This window comes from Hevea brasiliensis, chromosome 13 (assembly GCF_030052815.1).
Source record: "Hevea brasiliensis isolate MT/VB/25A 57/8 chromosome 13, ASM3005281v1, whole genome shotgun sequence".
NCBI lineage: Eukaryota > Viridiplantae > Streptophyta > Magnoliopsida > Malpighiales > Euphorbiaceae > Hevea > Hevea brasiliensis.
In genome coordinates this window covers 83,006,297-83,027,540 of record NC_079505.1, presented here as the reverse complement: position 1 = coordinate 83,027,540, position 21,244 = coordinate 83,006,297, and the positions used below count along the sequence as shown (strand labels likewise).

The 21,244-nt window shown below is 33.8% G+C and overlaps 3 protein-coding genes across 3 annotated transcripts; 2 read left to right on the top strand and 1 right to left on the bottom strand.

Annotated features, from left to right (window-relative positions):
- Nucleotides 1–755: 755 nt before the first annotated feature.
- Nucleotides 756–8,077, top strand: LOC110658877 (amine oxidase [copper-containing] zeta, peroxisomal). The gene is made up of 12 exons (XM_058132562.1): nucleotides 756–1,330; nucleotides 1,966–2,078; nucleotides 2,217–2,522; nucleotides 3,005–3,117; nucleotides 3,224–3,554; nucleotides 3,649–3,864; nucleotides 3,940–4,176; nucleotides 4,507–4,692; nucleotides 5,309–5,449; nucleotides 6,398–6,666; nucleotides 7,191–7,272; nucleotides 7,646–8,077. The coding sequence occupies exons 1-12, from the start codon at nucleotides 1,096–1,098 to the stop codon at nucleotides 7,778–7,780; spliced, it is 2,364 nt and encodes a 787-aa protein (XP_057988545.1). The 5' UTR covers nucleotides 756–1,095; the 3' UTR covers nucleotides 7,781–8,077.
- A 967-nt stretch (nucleotides 8,078–9,044) lies between these two features.
- LOC110658876 (uncharacterized) lies at nucleotides 9,045–11,392 on the top strand. The gene has a single exon (XM_021816640.2). It carries the CDS (start codon nucleotides 9,392–9,394, stop codon nucleotides 11,192–11,194), a length of 1,803 nt encoding a protein of 600 aa, XP_021672332.2. The 5' UTR covers nucleotides 9,045–9,391; the 3' UTR covers nucleotides 11,195–11,392.
- Nucleotides 11,393–17,756: 6,364 nt separating this feature from the next.
- Nucleotides 17,757–19,477, bottom strand: LOC110658875 (transcription factor MYB35). The gene is made up of 3 exons (XM_021816639.2): nucleotides 19,183–19,477; nucleotides 18,953–19,082; nucleotides 17,757–18,871 (listed from the first exon to the last, which is right to left on the bottom strand). Exons 1-3 carry the CDS (start codon nucleotides 19,313–19,315, stop codon nucleotides 18,028–18,030), a joined length of 1,107 nt encoding a protein of 368 aa, XP_021672331.2. The 5' UTR covers nucleotides 19,316–19,477; the 3' UTR covers nucleotides 17,757–18,027.
- Nucleotides 19,478–21,244: the final 1,767 nt, after the last annotated feature.

Here is a 21,244-nt window from a genome sequence, read left to right as displayed (position 1 = left end):
AATTAGTGCTGGATTTCCATAAAGAATGTTATGCAAAATAAATAAAAATGCAACTAAAAATTTGTTGCTTAATATACTAATATATAATATTCTTAATGGCAATATAATATATTTTTTAATAAATTTCCCTTCTAGATTAATTTTCTATTATTATCATCATAACAATATTTAGAAAATGTAGGAATCATAAAAAAAATTAATTAATTTTAATTTAATAATATTAAAATTGTCTAAAATTATTAAGATCAATCAAATAAATAGAGAAATTAAAGAATGCAATTAGACATCCCAAATGGCCAAAAAACAACAAGTGCTTTTCAATTGATAAAAAAAAAAGCAACTGCTTTTCAAGTTTTGGCATTTTTCTTGAAACAATGTGAAAAAGATTGCATGTCTTATCATGCTAATATCAAAAATTGCTTTTGGACCCTGCTATATGTCCATCAGCGCACGGAGATTCGGCTTATCACACCTACATGCGACAAGTACTTATCGTATGCTTAAGCCCAACTGATAAGCCTCTTAAATTTTATAAAAAAAAGGGCAAATAAAAAATTCCCCCAATTTTTGCCCTTATCCTCTTAAATTTTACACCTTCAACAGTGAAATAAAACGAGAAGAAATTAAAAAGACCAAGAAAGAAAAAAAAATATTAATAAGAAAAGCTCAAGTAGGATCGATGCACGTGGCACGCCCCCCTTATATATAACCCTTCTCTTCTGATCATTTCCTCTCCCAACCATATCTCTCTGCCCCCCCCTCCCCTCCCCTTCTCTCTCTCTCTCTCTCTCTCACCGCCAAATCAGTCTGTTACATTTGCCTTTTCTTCTTTATTTTCATGAATATTCACACATTTTTCGCTGTTTAAACCCTAGTTTATACTGAAAAAACGCACAGAAAGCGAAGGAAAGAAAGATTTCTCTGTTTCTTGAAGCTTCTCTTTAAATAGCTATTTTGGGCTGAACAGAGTGGTGTACCGTAGTAGAGAAAGAGGGTGATACAGTGGGAGAGAGGTAAAGAAGAGAATTGCTGTATGTCAGTAGATTGTTTAGAGACTTACCTTGGTGGAATTGGCGAGCTCGCGAACCCCCTGCAATGGCCTCAACTACGAAAAAGACGACGCCTCATTCTCCTCCTCGTTCGTGTTGCGTCTCTTCAAGTGATTCTGCTTCCGTTCGTCGCGAGGCTGCTCCTGCGCCGTCGTCCGTGGTGCCGCAAGATTGGAGCGATCGCCGCCTCGAGGATCAGCTCGGCGAGAAGGCTGCCATCACGTCCTTGAGTCGCCCTGTCGATTCACTTCCCGAACCTTCCACAAACGCCGCCCCCAAAGGTTTTCTCCGTTGATCATTTTTGTTTTTGTCTTGCTTTTATTGACTTGTATATATATATATATATATATATATATATATATATATATATATATATATATATATATATATATATTATGATAAATCGATTTTGCGGCTCGTTTTAGAAGTCACATGACTTATTTAGTGGCGACTGAAATTGAAAGCATCCATTATATGGGTCCATCGATGATGATCATTCAATGTATTAGAAGATCTGTTAAATATATTGTAAATTACTAAGTACTAATTTTTATATACATTATACAATTGTCAGTGCTCTGAAATGAACCTCAATGATGGCCAAGTACTGCGTTATTTCACTTTGGAAATTCCTATTCTCCCTTTTATTAACTGTTTCCTGATTTCTGATTTCCTATAATTTCCTTTTCATGGAAAAGAAAATCTTGTGCAGCTCTATAATATGAATTTGAAGTCAAACAAAGTAGCATTTCTATTCAATTTATTCTGATTCTATATGAGAATATATCCACCCTCGTGGATCTTTCTAAAAATTTGACAATTCTATGTTGCAAATTCTTGGTTGATCTTGAAGGATTAGTGCTGCAATGCTTTTCATTTCACTTAGTTGATAGATCCTCTTTGTTGTATTGTTCAGCTGGCATTCCAGTCATGTTGAGGGCTCAAACCAGTCATCCTTTGGATCCTTTGTCTGCTGCTGAAATCTATGTGGCAGTGGCAACTGTCCGGGCTGCTGGAGCCACTCCTGAGGTTGTCAAATATACTATGACCCTTTTTTTCCTATAATTCTCTTTTAAGGACTAATGGTTACTGGAGCTCTTGCGTGTGTTATTTGTTTATTATTTTTATACTTTCAAGTAGTGAGCTAATTAACATTTTGCTTGTCAGGTCAGAGATGGCATGCGGTTCATTGAGGTGGTTCTTTTGGAACCAGATAAACATGTTGTTGCGCTGGCAGATGCATATTTCTTCCCCCCTTTCCAACCATCCTTGCTTCACAGAACAAAAGGTGGTCCTGTAATTCCTGCCAAGTTGCCTCCAAGGAGAGCTAGGCTGGTCGTTTACAACAAAAGGTCAAACAAGACAAGTATATGGATTGTGGAGCTATCTGAAGTACATGCCGTAACTCGAGGTGGACATCATAGGGGAAAAGTAATTTCGTCACAAGTAGTTCCTGATGTTCAGCCTCCCATGGTTTTCCTCTAATCCCTAGTCATTTCTTTTTTTGTGTTTATCCATTTCTTTTCTCGCGTCCTCAGGCAAAGAAAAGTATTTTACTAAAACACTGATTGTAGATGCTACGCCATTAAAATGAATATTGGAAGATTTATATCCCTAATTTTTTACTTAAACATAATGTTTCTAATTGAAAGAAGTGAAGTTTGTTACTCTCAATAATTCAATGTCTTGGTAACATGGATAACATTTTATGTGCAAAATATCGATTCCTGTCTTCATTTATTCTGTATCATGAAAAAGATGCTTGTTTGAGTTTGTAGGTTACAGGCTTTATCTGATATGGTAACCATTAAGTTTGATGGTCAGCTGAGTTCTGTAAATAAATATCTTTCACAAATCTGGGCAACTGATGTATTGAAAGGACTGTTTATTAGATTATCTATGCTCACATGGTTATTTTGCTGTTTTGTTCTAATGCTTTTCTTGCTTAAGTTCAGGATGCTGTTGAATATGCTGAATGTGAAGCTGTAGTAAAAGACTTCCCTCCATTTAGAGAGGCAATGAGGAAAAGAGGTATTGAAGATATGGAACTTGTAATGGTTGATGCCTGGTAAGTTAGAAAAGATTGGCTTCTGTAAACTTGTTCTGGAAAGTTTATCTAATGCTGTGCTTTTATTTGATATCTTGATGTTCATATTAAAATATTTATGATGCAGGTGTGTTGGTTATCACAGTGATGCCGATGCTCCAAGCAAAAGACTTGCCAAACCTCTTATATTCTGCAGAACTGAGAGCGACTGCCCAATGGAAAATGGTTATGCACGCCCAGTTGAGGGCATCTATGTACTTGTTGACATGCAGAACATGAAGGTGATTGAGTTTGAAGATCGTAAACTTATTCCCTTACCTCCAGCTGATCCATTAAGGAATTATACCCCTGGTGAGACAAGGGGGGGTGTTGATCGAAGTGACGTGAAACCTTTACAAATTGTTCAGCCTGAAGGTCCAAGCTTTCGTATCAATGGGTACTTTGTTGAATGGCAAAAGGTACGTATTTTTATTGATTTGGTTTGATAACATATTTTTATTATGTTTAGAAGATTATACTGAACAGTCTTTTTCTATTATTGCTGGTTGGCAGTGGAATTTTCGTATTGGATTCACTCCTAGAGAGGGTTTGGTTATACATTCTGTTGCATATGTTGATGGTAGCAGGGGGCGGAGACCTGTTGCCCACAGGTTAAGCTTTGTAGAGATGGTTGTGCCTTATGGAGATCCAAATGATCCTCATTATCGGAAAAATGCCTTTGATGCTGGGGAAGATGGCCTTGGTAAAAATGCACATTCTCTTAAAAAGGTCTGCAAACAACTTCAATTAGTGTGCACTAGATTATTCTTTATTATTGGATCATAATTAAAATTACTATCGCAGGGATGTGACTGTTTGGGCTATATCAAATACTTTGATGCCCACTTTACAAACTTCACAGGAGGTGTTGAAACAATTGAAAATTGTGTATGCTTGCACGAAGAGGATCATGGAATTCTATGGAAGCATCAAGACTGGAGAACTGGATTAGCAGAAGTACGAAGGTCCAGACGGCTCACAGTGTCTTTTATATGTACAGTTGCTAATTATGAGTATGGATTCTATTGGCATTTCTATCAGGCAAGTTGGATTATTGTCGCATGTGATTTGTGAATGAGAATAGAAGGGGGGAGGGGGGGGGGGGGGTGGTTGGTGTTTGTTTCTGTTGGAATCATTAAGCTCACTTGAACACATAAGATTGCATTTGCCAGTGACAACGTAAACTTGTTATGGGCATTATTTCAAGTAACCTTTTAAGTTCCTTTATACGTGCTGGTCTCACATGTTTCCTGAAAGTCATGATTTAATCTAGGCTTAGTTATAGACATCTTACATGGTTTGAAGGTGCATTTCTTTTGGTTACAGTGTTTGCTCTTAAGAATAAGATGATATGCAATTTTGTTGTTACAGGATGGCAAAATTGAGGCAGAAGTTAAACTTACAGGAATCCTCAGCTTAGGAGCATTGCAACCTGGAGAAACTCGAAAATATGGCACAACCATCGCTCCAGGTCTATATGCCCCGGTTCATCAACATTTCTTTGTTGCTCGTATGAACATGGCTGTAGATTGCAAACCTGGTGAAGCTTTCAATCAGGTAGATTGCATTGAATTTAAAAAATTTTAATTTTGTTAACTTGCAATTTTGTAAGTGTGAAGGTAATGCAGGAACTAACGGTTTTTAAACCTGGTGAATATTTATGGCTAAAAATTAATTAAATCCTCACTTTTCTGGCCTTTTACTTTTTATTGGCTTTATCCACACAGTTGAGTGATATTTGGGCCAGGTTGTTGCTTCCTTAGGAACTAAGGAAAAATGTTAGGTTCTTCTCACTATCTCTTTAAAAAGGTGGTCTGTTCTAATTTATGGATTTTTTTTTCTTGAGGATCCATGTTTCTCTTACTCTCTTCTGCACTTGGAGGCCTTGACCTCATACATAGTCTTGCTAAAGATGGGTGCAAACAAATTTTAAGCAATTGTACCTTTAGACAAAAAAAAAAAAAAAAAAAAAACCAAATTATCAGTATTTCAGTCTTGAACCATTATTGTAAAATTATCAATACTCTTAGGAAGATGTCGATTGAATATGAACAAAATAAAGTTCATCTGTTGTCTAAAAAAGAAACTAGATATTTTAATTTATTTCTCAACATTTTTTGTTGTCTATATATTATGCTATACATTTTTATTCATTTTCTTTTCACTTTTGGAGGTTGTTGAGGTGGATGTTAAGGTTGAGAAGCCTGGGGAGAACAATGTCCACAATAATGCATTTTATGCTGAAGAGACGTTGCTTAGATCTGAATTGCAAGCAATGCGGGACTGTAATCCTTTAACTGCACGCCATTGGATTGTAAGGCCTCCTAGTTCTGGTCATAAAGCTGCTTCTGCTGGGCCATTATTTACAACTTACGATATTTTTTATTGCTTCTTTATTTGAAATGCCTTTGGTTGTATATATTTGCTGACCTATCAGTTCTATGTGTTGTATTATTGATAGCGTCTATATTTATTGTTGAATGGAACTAAGATAAAATCTTGATTGGATGGCATTGAATGATTTCATTTTCATGAAGAGTTGTGGAAAACAATGGTCAGTGAAGCAGAATGAAAACATTCCATCTAGTTGTAGTTGCTAAATCCTCCTATGGTTGGAGAATGCCAGTTGATTAGTTGTTTCCTTTTCTTGATCAATTCTTTGTATTGATCCAGGAGCTTAGATTCTTACTGAAATACTACTTTTTGCTCTAATGTCTATGTCATCTAATCTTGAAAATCTTTGATTTGTACTTCTAGAATGATGTTTCCGAATGTTGCCGGTCTTCTCAGTTTAGTGTCTATGTACTTGGTGTACTTTTTGATCATTTAATAAATAATGGCTGTACATGTGATGAATGATATAAGGCAGAGTCATATAAGTTGTTGGCTTCCTTGTGTCTATTGCCTGGTGCAAATAGGTGAAGGACATTGTTAATTTGGTCTGAATGTTGAGTGGGCTTAGCTATGTCTTACCTGGTCCTTGCAAATTGGAGCCTAGATTAGATCATTGTAGATTATAATCAGAGTATGTCATATGTTAATTGGATTTTACTTTGTATGCACTCGCTACATTCTTGATCTAGTCTCAGTTTAGCAAAACTTGGACCTTTTTGTAGGTAGAATACCATGATTGGATATTGAGGCATATAGAACTCCACATGTAATAAAAATTATGTGGCTATTATGTGGCTACTCTTGTCTTTTTTCAATTTTTCTTAATTTAGTAATGTACAGTTAACATTTACTCATGTCTACTTTCTAGGTGAGAAATTCTAGAACTGTCAATAGGATGGGACAGTTAGCAAGTTACAAGCTGGTGCCTGGTTCAAACTGTTTGCCATTAGCTGGTCCTGAGGCCAAGGTGTTGAGAAGAGCTGCTTTTTTGAAGCATAATCTTTGGGTTACACCTTATGCACATGATGAGATGTTTCCTGGAGGAGAATTCCCTAACCAAAATCCACGTGTTGGAGAAGGACTTGCTACATGGGTGAAGCAGAATCGGTCTTTGGAAGAAACTGATATAGTTCTTTGGTTAGTTTTCTTGCTTTCTGTCTCTTCTATTTGCTCACATGTGCACAGAAATATGTGTGTTTATCCAAAAATATTTTGCCTTTGAAGCACTCATCTCAGTTGGGTGCATCATCACTTTGATGTTTTGACCGTGTTTGACATGCTAAAATGTTGGGAAGTTATTGCAAGCTACGTTATGTGGTATTATTGGCACATGCTGCTTGAATTTATTATTATTCAGGTTATATGCCTTTTTGCTTCATGCTTCTGATCTTTCCTACTGCATATTTTGAAGCTTAATGAACTGCCTGTGGTGCCCATACAGCATGGAGGTGTCCCAAGCTTTAACTGCTATAATAACGATGTCTTATTAATGATGCATTTGATGACTTTGAAACTTAAGCTGCTGATTGCAATGCAAAAAAAAAGAGTTGTGTTAATTTTCTATTATGCTGTTGTTTGTTCTTTTACACTTAATGGAACATTTACAGCTCAAATTTGGGTTGATTCCTCTGACAAGTCATTTCTGATTATATTGTTTGCAGGTATGTTTTTGGAATCACTCATGTTCCTCGGTTGGAAGACTGGCCAGTAATGCCTGTAGAGCGCATTGGTTTTATGCTAATGGTATTCACTTTGCCAATACCGTGCATTTCTCTTTATTATTATTGGATTCTCCTATTAACTGTGTGCTCATTAAGAGTCTTACGGGAACATGGGATAAGCTTTGGGTAGATTTATTAGAAAAACTCAACTGAAATTGCACGAGGTCTCTGATTCTGATGTATTTGATTTGTTAATAAAATTGGTTAAGCTATACGATAATTATTCTAATATGGTTAAGCTATACGATAATTATTTTAATAACATGAGGTTAGACATCTGACTATCATTCAAGAAACAGATATTTTGATCTGGCAATGAAACTTCTGGCTTATGTTGGAGCACATTATTGATTATTCTTGTATCAATCTGAATTTGCTGAGGTTTGTAAATGCAGCCGCATGGGTTCTTCAACTGCTCTCCTGCCGTGGATGTCCCACCCAATGCGTGCGAATTGGATACCAAAGACACTGATGTCAAAGACAATGGCGTAGCCAAGCCTCTTCAGAGTGGGTTGCTGGCAAAGCTCTGAATATCTTCCAAATGGATTCTATGCTAGAAAGCAACTTGATAAAGTAGCGTTTTCTCCTCCCGCCATCCAATCGCAGCATTGGCAACTAGGCAATGAGCCTGATCATTGTTAGTGGTTTTTGCACATCAGGATATATATATATATATATATATATATATATTTCTTTGGGTATAATTATCAGGATTTGCTTTGTGAATTGAGGTTTGATCTGGAACTTTTTATCTGACTATATGTTGATATATTGTGGATTTGAGTGTGATTTAGTTGATTAAACGAATAAAAGAATGTTTTTAATTAGTATCGCATCGTACAGCTATTTCTCAATGTTCTGGCCTTCGACTTGTCGATAGAGACATGGGCCATGCAAAGCAAGCAGCAAGCGGCAGACCTATTTCTTTGCGTTTAACAGGGACGTGGTGTGAACGCATGATTTTATAATAATATAATATTACGTTATGGACCCGTGTGATTAATCTTAATTTTTAAGAAATAAATTAGAAAGGTGAGTTTGCCTACGGCAAGCTTACACCGGAAATAATTTGTGAATTTGGGTATTGCAGCATTTGGTTTACTTTTTTTGGTACGGACAAAAGTGAATTGAGATATTTGATGAATTAAAAAAATAAAATTAATAATTAATAAAATATCTATCGATTATCATTTATATTAACGTGTTATTTTTTATAAAATTAATTTAATTTTATATTTTATTTAAATCATATTATTGTTTTTAAAAAATTTAAAAATTAATATTATTAATAATATTTACTTTTATTTTTTTATATTTATAATTTCAATATATTAATTAGCATATTATAATTTTATTAAAATATTTTTTTTAAAAATATAAAATATAAAATATTTATTTATTATGAAAAATTACATTTTTTACATTTAAAAATTTAAAATTAATTATAATTTTTTTTATTAATAATAATTATTTTATTATTTTATAATTACATTTTTTAAGTTATTTAATTATTTTTTAAAATAATTTAATTATTTTCTGATATAATATAATAAATTAATAATTATATATTTATTTAATAATATAATAAATAATATAATATATTAAATTAATAATTATATTTTTAATTTAATTATTTTATATATAATAATAATAATTTTATTTTATTAAATATTTAATATAAATTAATAATCATCAACTATAAAATATTAATTATTAATTAACAATAACAATTATCGGCTTATAACATATCAGCTGTATGTAAATAGTCAATAGCCAAATTAAAAAAAACGCTAAAATTGATTTCGGGGTTGGCATTTCCTCAGCGTCAGTCGACATAAGAATTTTCTCCATCCTCTTCCGCATCCTTATCTAAATAATTGATTAGTCAACTGTCATCCTCCTCTTATGTTCGTCTTTCTTGCACACAGACAAAGCCATCACCAGGATCATTTCCCAAATTAAATAAATAATATCTCAAATCACTACCACTCACCTTGCCTTTCACATATTTCGACCATCTGACAGAAGCAAAACTCTACTCATCAGCAACTTCTAGATTGCTCAAATCTAACATAAAGTAAGAGGTGCTTCATGTATGTCGGTTAATCATTAGTAATAGAGCCAGAAAACATTTTTAAAAAATGGCCGTTGCCGCTACAGTGTCTAGCCGTGAAGAAGAGAAGACTCTCCAAGAGCTGACTATCCCAATTTTACTTGCAGATCGAGTGATCAATTCGGCCCAAGAAGCAGAATCGTTCAAACAGGATTGCTCCGACCTTGCTAAACAAGTGGAACGCCTATCCCAGTTGCTACGATCCACCGTCCGCCTCGTCTCCACCACTCCTTCCATCTACGACCGCCCTCTCCGCCTCATCGCTTCCGACATCTCCAAGAACCTCGATCGTGCCCTCACCCTTGTTCGTAAGTGCAAGCACAGCGGCGTTCTCCGCCATGTCTTCTCCATCATCTCTACTGCTGACTTTCGCAAGGTCTCCAACCTTCTGGAGTCTTCCATCGGCGATATGAAATGGCTTCTGTCGATTTTCGAGTCCGATGGAGGTACTTATCTGTCCCTCCCTCCAATTGCTTGTAACGATCCTATTCTAGCTTGGGTCTGGTCTCATATATCGACTATCCAGATGGGCCAGCCGAAAGACCGCGTTGATGCGGCTAACGAGCTCGCCTCTCTAGCTCGGGATAGCGATAGGAACAAGAAGATGATAGTGAAGGAAGGAGGGATTTTGCCCTGTTTGAAGTTGCTTAAGGAAGGTCCCTCTCCTGAGGCGCAAATTGCTGCTGCAAATGCCCTCTTCAATATCGCCACTGACCAGGAGAGAGTTAGGTTGATTGTGGTTTGTCTTGGGGTCCCTATCATTGTGGGTGTTTTAGGGGATTCTCCGATGAAGGTTCAGATTGTGGTTGCGAATTTAGTGGCCAGCATGGCGGAACTTGACCCATATGCGCAGGAGGAGTTCATGAGAGAGACCGTGAATCGGCCTTTGGTATCTCTGTTATCCATTGACTTGGATTTGGACGTTGCCAAAAATCAGTCTGCTAAAACAAGTATTCATTCGCTTGTGCAAATGAATAAAGAATTGTCTTATAATAATATAAGATACAACAATGGTCATTCTTCTGATGGTAATTCGCACCACAGAAAGGAAAGGGAGATGGAAACACCTGAGGTGCGGCTTAAGCTTAAGGTTAGTTGCGCACTGGCATTATGGAAATTGTCTAAAGGGAGTGTATCCAATAGTAGGAAGATTACAGAGACCAAAGGCCTGCTTTGCTTGGCCAAGATTATTGAACATGAAAAAGGGGAGTTGCAGTTAAATTGCTTGATGACGGTTTCGGAGATTGTAGCAGTGGCAGAATCCAATGATGATCTTAGACGTGCAGCTTTTAAGACCAATTGGCCTCCTGCCAAGGCAGTTTTGAATCAGCTTTTAAGAGTAATTCAGGAAGAAAGTGATCCGAAGTTGCAGATTCCTGCTATTAGATCAATTGGGTGCTTAGCTCGAACTTTCCCTGCTAGGGAGACCAGGATAATTGCCCCTTTAGTTGCCCAGCTTGGTAATAGAAATGTGGATGTTGCAACTGAAGTAGCTATTTCCTTGGGGAAATTTGTGTCTCCTGATAATTTCAATTGCTCTCAACATTCAAAAGCAATTATAGAGTTTGATGGGGTTCAGCCTTTGATGAAATTGATAAGGAATGGTGATCGAGCTCGAATGCATGGCCTAGTATTACTATGTTACCTTGCCCTGAATTCTGGGAATAGCAAGGCCCTTGAACAAGTGAGGGCATTGAATGCTCTTGAAGGAGCAGCTCGTCCTGTGATAGCTCAACATCCTGAGTTGAGGGATTTGCTTGCTAAGGCTATACACCATCTCACTCTTTATCAGGCCGGAGCTCATCCTCATAGGCAGTCGTTTGCGTCATAATTAATACCACCGTTTGAGCTTCCAAACCATGTGAACCTTCTTATTGTTATTGTAACATATCTTATATTAGATTGAAAAATAAAAGTTATGGAACAGAGGAAAATTTTGTTGTTCAAGAGATGGTTGTTCCACAGACTGAAAATTAATTTTGGCATTTCTCACTACTGTTAAAGGATTGTCAAGCTTTTCATTTTGCTATGATTTTCACATGCACTCTCTGTCTCTCTCCAATAAACAAACTTGGTTCTTTTTGCAGCTCCAAATGTGCCCCCACAATTATTTTTACCCGTCGTTCTGTCTTCCAACTCCTTTAGCTCAAGCTAAGAATTATCAATTGTGACTATCGTTCAGAGCTTTCACAATTCTGTCTTTTGCAGAATGATTTGAATTGTCTGATAACTCAGGTTGTGGACTGCATAAGCGAAGATTGGTTGATTCCGTGACCATGAAGTAGTTACTATTTATCACCCCAACTTGAAAATTTAGCAATAAAAAGTGAGACATGTGTTGGTAGCGGATGATACTTTTTTTCTTTCATCTTGACTGTAAATATAAAATTTACAGTCGAATCATCTAAATTTTGTGTTATTTTCTTTTTTTTTTTCTATACTACACATGTGCTTTAAACTTGTGTACCTATTTTACTAAAAAAGGTTTTTCATAATTCCTTTGACATAAAATCTAGTCATGGTTATGAGAAAATGATTAGCAATCAGTGTTTTGGTGTAGGGGGAAGCTACACTTGGGCCAAGGGGGGCAATAGATCCCCCGAGTTTTCAAAAATTTTTAAAGATATAATAGTAATTTTTTAAAATATTAGTATTTTTTAATTATTAGTATATAAATTTTATGGGATACTACCTCTTTTAAAAATTTAATAAGTATTTTAAAATCTTTTAGGGGTATAATATAGTAATAGTTTCTAAAGAATCAATTGTTGTCTTAATATTTTAAAAATTTTTGGGAGTATTACTAATTTTATAAAAAGTAAAACTCTAAATTTTAACTGAATGATATTAATAGTAAAACGTAAATTTTTTTGTAAAAAAATTTAAGACATCATTATTTCTTGGCTTATTCTTTACCATCAATTTTATTTTACCGCAATCACTAATTTCTTTTCTTTGAAATTTAAATTATTGGATAAATTATCAAATGAAATTCTAGTACATTTATTTTGTCATTTTTTTTTATTAATTTAAAATTTTAACGGCTTTCTTCTCATAATCTTATTGCTATTATTAAAATTTTTCTCTTACTATAATTTTTTTAGACTCAAATTAAAAAAAAAATTCTTTTATAAATTAAAGCCATATCATTTATTTTATTTAATTTATAATTTTAGTTAAATTTATTTTTCGTAATTACTATGAAAAAAAAAATTCGAGACAAATTAGATAAATATTTTAATTTTAAGCCATTACTTTATTATAAGTACGATAATTCTTAATATTAAGTATTTATTATTATTTTTAATTAACAACAATTTTTATTTAATTTTTAGTAAATAGATTTATTTTTAAAAGTTTTTTTTATGAATTTATATCATTTTTTATAAATTACATATTTTTTTAATTAGATCTCCTAAATAGATTTTCTAACTCCGTCAGTGTGGATCGGAAAAAATCTGCCATGTGAATATGAAAAATTGTGATGATTTAGGAACATTGTGCTCTGCATCGAGGGAATACTCTGCTTCGCTTCTTGAATGCACCAGCATTCTGTGGAATTAACAATGTGTAGATATGCATTGTGGTTGAGATGGTTGCTGAATTTCGCGGGCCCAAAGTGTGGATCAGCAAAATCCCTTCTAAATTAGTCTACCTCCACTCAAATGACCCAAGTACTTTGGTTTGCACCACCTTATATTCACTCTATTTGGGGTTGTTTTTTTTTTTTTTTTTTTTTTTTTCATCGATTTAACAATGGTATTATCAATATCAAGAATTGGGTCTAAATTTCTATTTCTTATGGATGGTAGCATAAAGTTGACAAGTTACTAGTACCACCATGTTTATTCTACATCATTTCTGAAGCATACCTGAGTTTTGTGGCTGTAATTTATATCCACTCTTTAATCTGATACACGTAGTGTTCCTATCGCATAGTAGCTTTAAGAAGGTATTAAAGATTGAATCAAAGTACGTTTTCCAACTATGGAAAGAGCTATTAGTTGTGGTTTATCATTGGTGTTTTTTTTTTTTTTTCATTGGCTGCTTAGCTTGACATTCCACCAGCTTATAAATGAAGAGAATTTGCCAGTTTCCTTGTAACTGATTATTGCTTATGAGTCACATCACAAGGACAGAAATGATGAACATGAATTGCTAACTCTACAGGGTATCGACAAAAGCCTCTGTTTCTTGGAGAAACTGGCTTCTTGTCCTGCGGCTATGAATATGATGCGAGAGCAAGTAATGTTGGATAGCAGAGCTGCCATGTGGGGTAAGGGTGACACCACACAAGTGATTTTTTCTTCCAAAAGAGAAAAGAAAAGAAAGTTGAGTTAATATGAAGCATGGCCTACTCTTTTCTCATCCACCAAATGAGGATGGCCTTTTGGTGTCGCCAAGAGAGTTCTCTGGAAGCTTCTCCCTTTGGATTTTTATGGGTAAACAAGTAGCCAGTGCCAGGAAGATTGTTAAATAGTTTCTCCATTCTCTTCTCAGGTGTCGGTAGAAATAATTTCCCTCTTCATATACACAACGTGTAATGCAATGGTATCTTTTTCTCTACAAACTCCTATATTAATTGGGCCCAATTAATAATATCTGTAATTACTTAAAATATGTATTTTAAGTTTTAATTATACATTACAAGATTGAAATTAAAACAATACCTTGTTGAAAACCAATTTTTATAAACAATTTTAAATAAGTATTATTATTTCTATGTATATCATATATAAAAATTAAAATTAAATTATTAATAAAAAATTGGCTAACAAATATAGGAAAAATAGCCAACTAATAATTCGAAACTAGTCAAATTTTATCTAATTAAAATTTTGGCTTATTATTAAAGAAAAATTAAATTTAAAATAAGTAAGTTCTCATGGAGCTGGATTTTGAATAGCTCGCAAAGCCTTTCCTTCAACACAATTGATAAAAGAGCCCAAACCTCTTTTCTCCTAGAGCCCAAAATAAAAACTGATAGGGAATAGAAAGACAAGCCTCTGTTGAAAGGCCCAGCCCATCAAAATAAAACAATGGGCTCGAAGGCCCTTTCTTTGTCATCAATTCAAGAAGTAAGGATATAAAGAATTCATGGCGTCCTATTACTTTGTATGATATTATTATTATTATTATTTTATTTAAAGTTGAATTTTATATAAATGCAAGGAAGATTTTAATATATTATAATCATAGAGAAAAATGAAATTTCCTTGCTGCCAAAATCATATCTTTATTCTCTATCACGTGTAGAGCTAAATCTGAATTATGAAAAATGGCAGCCAATATGGAGAGTTAGCTTACAGTGCTGCATGCGTAGCAGTATCTGTCACAGATAAATGTTTAATCACAACAGAAATCAGCTTGCCCTCTCTGCTTATTTCCTTCTAATGTGTGACAACTATGATTAATTAGGGAATTAATGGCAGAAATCATCATTGAAAATAATAATAATTACAAGGAAAATTCTTGTCCTACCTACCTTCATTAGACCAAATTCTTAAACCTAAAATCCAAGGATTAGGATGTCAGAAACAGATGTCTCATTTCTTCCATATTTGAAAGAAACGATCATCAAACATGTCATCAGAAGTTTCTTTAGCTCATTTTACGAAATTAAGAGCTGTAGGCAATCAATGGAGACTTATGGAAACAATTTCATTAATTTTTTTAAAAAAATAAAATAAAATAAAATTCATTAGGTACAGCTTATCTTTGATGAGAAGCTACAAACAACTTTAAATTTAAGGAAACACTTGATGTTGTTTATGTGATACAAGGCGAAGTTTTTTAGGTTTAAATTAAGGTCATTATTATATATTACTGTTAAACCTAACAGCAAGTTGTGTTTTGTATCTATAATCATTTGCAGGGCCTCAATATAACACAGCATTGGACGGTAATATCTGTGTCACTCTCTTGGTTTAACACAGTCGTATGCATGGGACAAAGAAAAGTAAATAAAGTTAAACGTGGGATTTCTCGCCATTGTCTTGGAATATTAACCATAAATGCTGCATCGTAAAATCATGATTAAGCTGTGCTTTAGCAGGGGAAATAAGGAAAAGATGCAAATGGATATGCAAAAAAAGTAGATCCTCGTTATCATTACCTCTTCTAATTCATATCCGATTCATGAACATTACTTATAAAATAGAATTGACTTGAGAAATTTCTTCTGGAGTCACAATAATGAAATGTCCTGTCGGTGTAGTTTTACCGTGGCAATGTCTGGAAGAGCTATGATTAGATAGAGCATACCCAAGTACCAACTGCACCTGTCGGAGGACCACCCGCCATTTTCTGACCAACAAAATATATGCTACTATATTCCGAACTTTCCCAGCTGTTTCTCTTCTCATTATTTTGTTTACCATATGATCTAATTCTTTCATTATTTAATCGTAAAATTGAGCTAATCAAAGGGTGTCGGCAGGTATATATATTTGTAAATCAAACAATTTTTACCCACAATTTTACAATCAATAATATTCATAATTTATGAATTTAATAATTTTAAGAATGAAAAGATTCTTTCCGCCAACATTGATTTTATGGTTTGAATTGATTTTGGAAAAGATTACCTTTACTTTCTGTTCGCCCTTTATTCCTTAACTTGGTTTGACTTTCACTTCTCATGTTACAGCAATCAATACGCGGAGGGGACAAAACATGGCGTTTGAGATTAGTCAAAATTGACTGGAATAATAGCTATTGATCCCAAATTACAGTGTCGGTTAAAGCATAAATTTGAGAACTTTGATGTAAAAGGTATATAAATTAGTACTAATTACTGTTGTTTATGTTAATATTATATAGGTTTGTTTAATTTGCTCTGTCAATTTGAAGCTGCATTTCCGCCTAAAACTTCTATAATAATATGCACCCCTTTATTGGAAAACCTCATGAATGGAGTCCATCAGGAATATTATTATTATTATTAAGTCATCAGCTTTATAAAAAAAAAAAAAAAAAAGCTTCTAATGTATGAAACACACCTTAGAATTGTGACTCTTTCTTCCCTTTTTTCTATGCCCATCGCATTCTTCCTTTTGGCAATCCAATAATCTATCGACAGGAAAAAATGAATTCCGTATAGAGCATTAAATTACTTATTAAATTTATAATTTTTTAAGTTATTTAATTTCAATAATATTCAAACTTGGCATCTTATAATTTGAAAACTAATTCATTATTAGTTAAATCAATTTGAAAATAATTGTAATTAGGTCTCTTGATTTTATAAAATACAAGAGTCAGGATCATCACAGATGGGTTTAGTTAGGTGTAGTGCATATAATTAATGAAGTCCAATGCCCGTAAACTGAGCTGAAAATGACCTTAGAGAGGGTTTAGGACCATCTTGGAAGGACCTATAGCTATAGCTTGCTAGCTAGCTCCTGTTGCATAGAAAAGACAGTTCAATTAGAGTCGCAGAGGACATTCACTAATCACTGAAAGCTAGCTAGTTGGTCCAGACCACGTTACTATTCCAAGTTTTAGTGGAGGCACAGACTTTTGTTTTTGATGAAGAAGGTACGAGTTTTTGCCATAATTGATCCACCAACACTTCTAGCCAATCTGTTTGTGTACGAACCCCTTCATGTATATGATCATCATCTGGTAATGTAAACAGCAATAATGCATGATACTGATATATATATATATATATATATATATATATAATTCGTTTCTGAGGAATCTTCTTCCTCTTTGCTTCCGTATTCTAGGTATCTCTAGCATGGATATGCATGACTTCATCCATGAACAGTTAATTTCCAATCATGGTGTTCTTTTCCACTGCAATTAATTAACAGTGAAGCCTGGGGTTATGGAGAGTCCTTTGATGATGATGGCATATGCATATCCACTAAAGCTAGCACTAGAACCAACTTAATTAAAGATGATGAATGAATGATTCTAGACCTTGCATTGTTACTCTGGTTGACCCTCTCTCTCTCTCTCTCTAATAATGGAGAGGAGAGGACAGACAGCCAATTTTAGCCTTTTGGAGGGACTCGCTAAAATGCATGAGCAGCTGTATTATCTTATGCTAAGAAATCAGAATCTTAGATATGAGCGTAGGCCCAGATAATCTTGTTAATTAAAACTCTGCCAGCGCTTCCGAATTTCACAATCAAAACCCACCCCACCTTTCTCTGATTACATTCACATTCAATTAATCGTGTAGCCTATACTAATATAATCACAAATGGGTATTTTCAATCAGAAATGACTGCAAGCCTTTTTTTTTTTTTTTTCTGTTATTGCTATATAAGTTTTCTTATCTAACAATGGTTCTCCTTAAGCAGGAAAAAGACAGCCACGAAAATAGCATCATAACTGCACATAATTATGATAATTAGTTAGACAAACTGAACCAGCGAAAGTTAAGACCACAAAATTAGTTTTCACTCTTGAAATTTTCAGTACATCATTTCAACTGTTCAGGAAACAAATTAATACAGAAAACCACACAGATTAAAAGCCAAAGAAATATCAGCTTTTCAATCTTCACCTAGTTAATCAGGGAAAAAAAAAGATTACATCTTTTTTCCTTTTAGAGAAAAAATATAAATCTCAAACACTCCTGTACTATCAGCATCTCGTGCATTTGTTTAGAGAGATATTGAGGAAGGTAAACGAATTAATTTACAGTGATCATATCTGGTGGTAGACCTCAAAATTTACTCCCGCTAGATCTTCTGACAGAGACGTTAACGGATAGCTACTGAAATCTACTGAATTCTGAGTGTGAAGCTGTCCTTCTTCCCATGGACTCTGCCTCAATTCCTCCATCTTGATTCCGTTCATCGGAAACTGAAACACACAGTCTATTTTGTTATCGGCGTCCCACGAGAAAGCTGCATTGTTCTCCACCATACGGTTCATCTGATATCCTGTATAACTGCTTATGTTTGAGCTGTTGCTGGAACTTTCTTTGGCCTCATTCAAGAACATAGAACTCATTCTTGAAGCTGAATTGTTGGAGAAATCTGTGGCACTCAAGCTTCCATTATCGAAACTTGTTAAACTTGGCATTGAAGTAAATGAAAAGTTTGAGCTTGTTTCGAAATGGTTTTGATCAAAGGGTCTGAGATTTGGGTGCTGTAGACCTGGAATATTACTTGAGTTATACCCACATGGCTCAAACCCTGCTGAGAATTCAAAGTAGGATAAGGGATCATAGACTTGCTTGTTCATGAATTGCTCTCTTGAAGTTTCTGTTAATCCATTGCCATAGTAAGTCGTATCGTTAATGAGAAATGTTGGCTCCTGTATTGTCGTGTTTGATACAACTGGTAGCCCTTTGGAAGGCGGTATTTGCAAGGATGCCTTATCTTTACAATTCTTCTCCTCTTTCACTTCCAGTGCTTCACTTATTGGCTTGTGGGTTGCTGGGTCTATACCTTGCTTCATGAGCTTCTTCTTCAAGCAAGAATTCCAGAAGTTCTTTATCTCATTATCTGTTCTTCCTGGTAACTCTGCTGCAATTTGAGCCCACCTGCAATTGCAAATGCAGAACCCATTATTTCCATTTCTGTGCCAAAGATTAAGTTCTAATTAATTTGATAACAAGATATACCTGTTACCCAAAACTTCATGAAGACTGATTACAAGATCCTCCTCCTGTTGTGAGAACATTCCTCTCTTAAGGTCAGGTCTCAAGTAGTTAATCCATCTGAGTCTACAACTCTTTCCACACCTTTGCAGGCCTGCACGAATCAAACAGTAAACTTAAGATTATCCAAGAACCAAGATTGTTACTTAGACAAGGACAAAAAAACGTACGTCAACTGGATAAATTATTATTACCAGCTAGCTTAGGAACAGAACTCCAGCAACCAACACCAAATCTAGTTATGTAGTTGTAAAGTTTCTCATCTTCTTCAGGTGACCATAAACCTTTCCTTAATTTCTGCTTTAAGCAGCAAGAATGTCTCCCCATTTCTTGCGCACAACCCACTGAGAAGGAAGGTTTCCGGATGATTTGAACATATATTATATATATATATAGAGAGAGAGAGAGAGAGAGAGAGAGAGAGAGAGAGAGCTAAGTATAAGAAGTAGTTGAGTATTTGTATGGTGTATAGGGAGAGAAATCAAGAAACATATTATGATGATTTAAAGAGAAGAGGACTAAATCATACTTGGGATTCAAGTTATCAAGATCGAGAGAGAGAGAGAGAGAGAGAGAGAGAGAGAGAGAGAGAGAGAGGGAGAGGGGAGAGGTATTGTTGAGGAAGGTGAAACAATCAAGTGGATTTTACGAAAATCCGTTGCTGCTTTCGCATCGGACTGGATTGGTTTTTAAGATATCCCTATCGGTAGAAAAACTAAAATTAAAAGAAAATGATTGATTAAATGAGAACAACTCTATGAACAAGCAGAGTACTCTTATAGAAAAAAAAAATCATTTTTTTTTATTTTGTTTAGATTGAATGTATTGTGATTTATTAATGTATTGTATTGTATAGTATTATATTATATAATATGATTTTTATTATTAACATATTATTATACTATTTTTTCAATCCTTCTCTTGTTTGGTTATATAGTATGGTATAATAAAACAAAAATAAATATTACTAAAATATTATTTATTCCTATTTTAAATATAAAAATAGTTTAAAAATATTTATTTAAATAAAATATTAATTTATAAATAATGTTATAATAATAATAATAATTAAAGATACACTAAATATATATTATAAATATATGACATTGAAACTATATAATTAGAATTTTATACATTGTGGAGTGAAAATCATATCAAATCATCAATTTAGTAGTTTGAAAAGTTACAATAAAAAGATGATTAGAACGCCATCGTTTTACAATCCTGAATTATCATTTTTTAGGAACAATATTTTCAAATAAATACAATAACCGTATCATATAATATGAAATCATTTCAAACTATAATCTAGAGATAGTGTTGATTTTCAAGAGATGAAACTCATATATTTATAGAGAGAAGAGAGTGTTTGTATGCAATGAGTGCATTGAATAACCTTGCAATCATAAGTAATAATACGGTTATAAATTGTGTCCTCAAATTATAATAGTCTAATTTATGAGAGTGCCTTGAAAGTCAAACCTCATACATGTACATTGAAATATAATCATGGGAAATTAACATTCTCCAATTATTGTTGAACCAAATCAACTTCTTTAAATTATAAAAACTCCCCTACATACATGCATATATTCACTTTTACCCTCTTTCATAATTTCTTCACTTAAGCATCATATGTTCCTCAATTTCAAACTTACAAAACATTTTTTTTTATCTTGCGGTTAACTATTGTTGAGGCAGTGGGTGTAGAATAGGTTTTAAGGCATGATAAATTACTATCTTTAAGATATTAATTGCTCTCACTAGATTGCTGTAAGGTTATGGCAATATATTTTCAGAATACAATAAAATCTGAAATCTGTAGACAGCAATTCCTGAAGATTTTCCTTAAGAATTATTTATATGAACTGAATTTAAAGATACTAAAAGAGAAGGAAAAAAAAAGAAATAATGGAAATAATATATATCTAAATTGAAAAACTCATCCATATTTATAAAGAATGAAAGTCATATAACTTTTTATAAACAGACACATATGCCTATTTTTAACAGATATAATTATTTATTTTAAATCGGTATATCTTCTAACAGATGTGACTATATTCGTTTATTAATAGGCACACATGTTTATTTCTAACAAGCACAACTATTTGTTTTAATTTGCATATCTTCTAATAAATATGAAAATATTCATTTATTAATAGATACATATATTCTGACATGTCTTCTAACAGTTGTAATTATTTATGTGTAATAAATATATCTATTTATTAATAGACACATCTATTTGTTAAT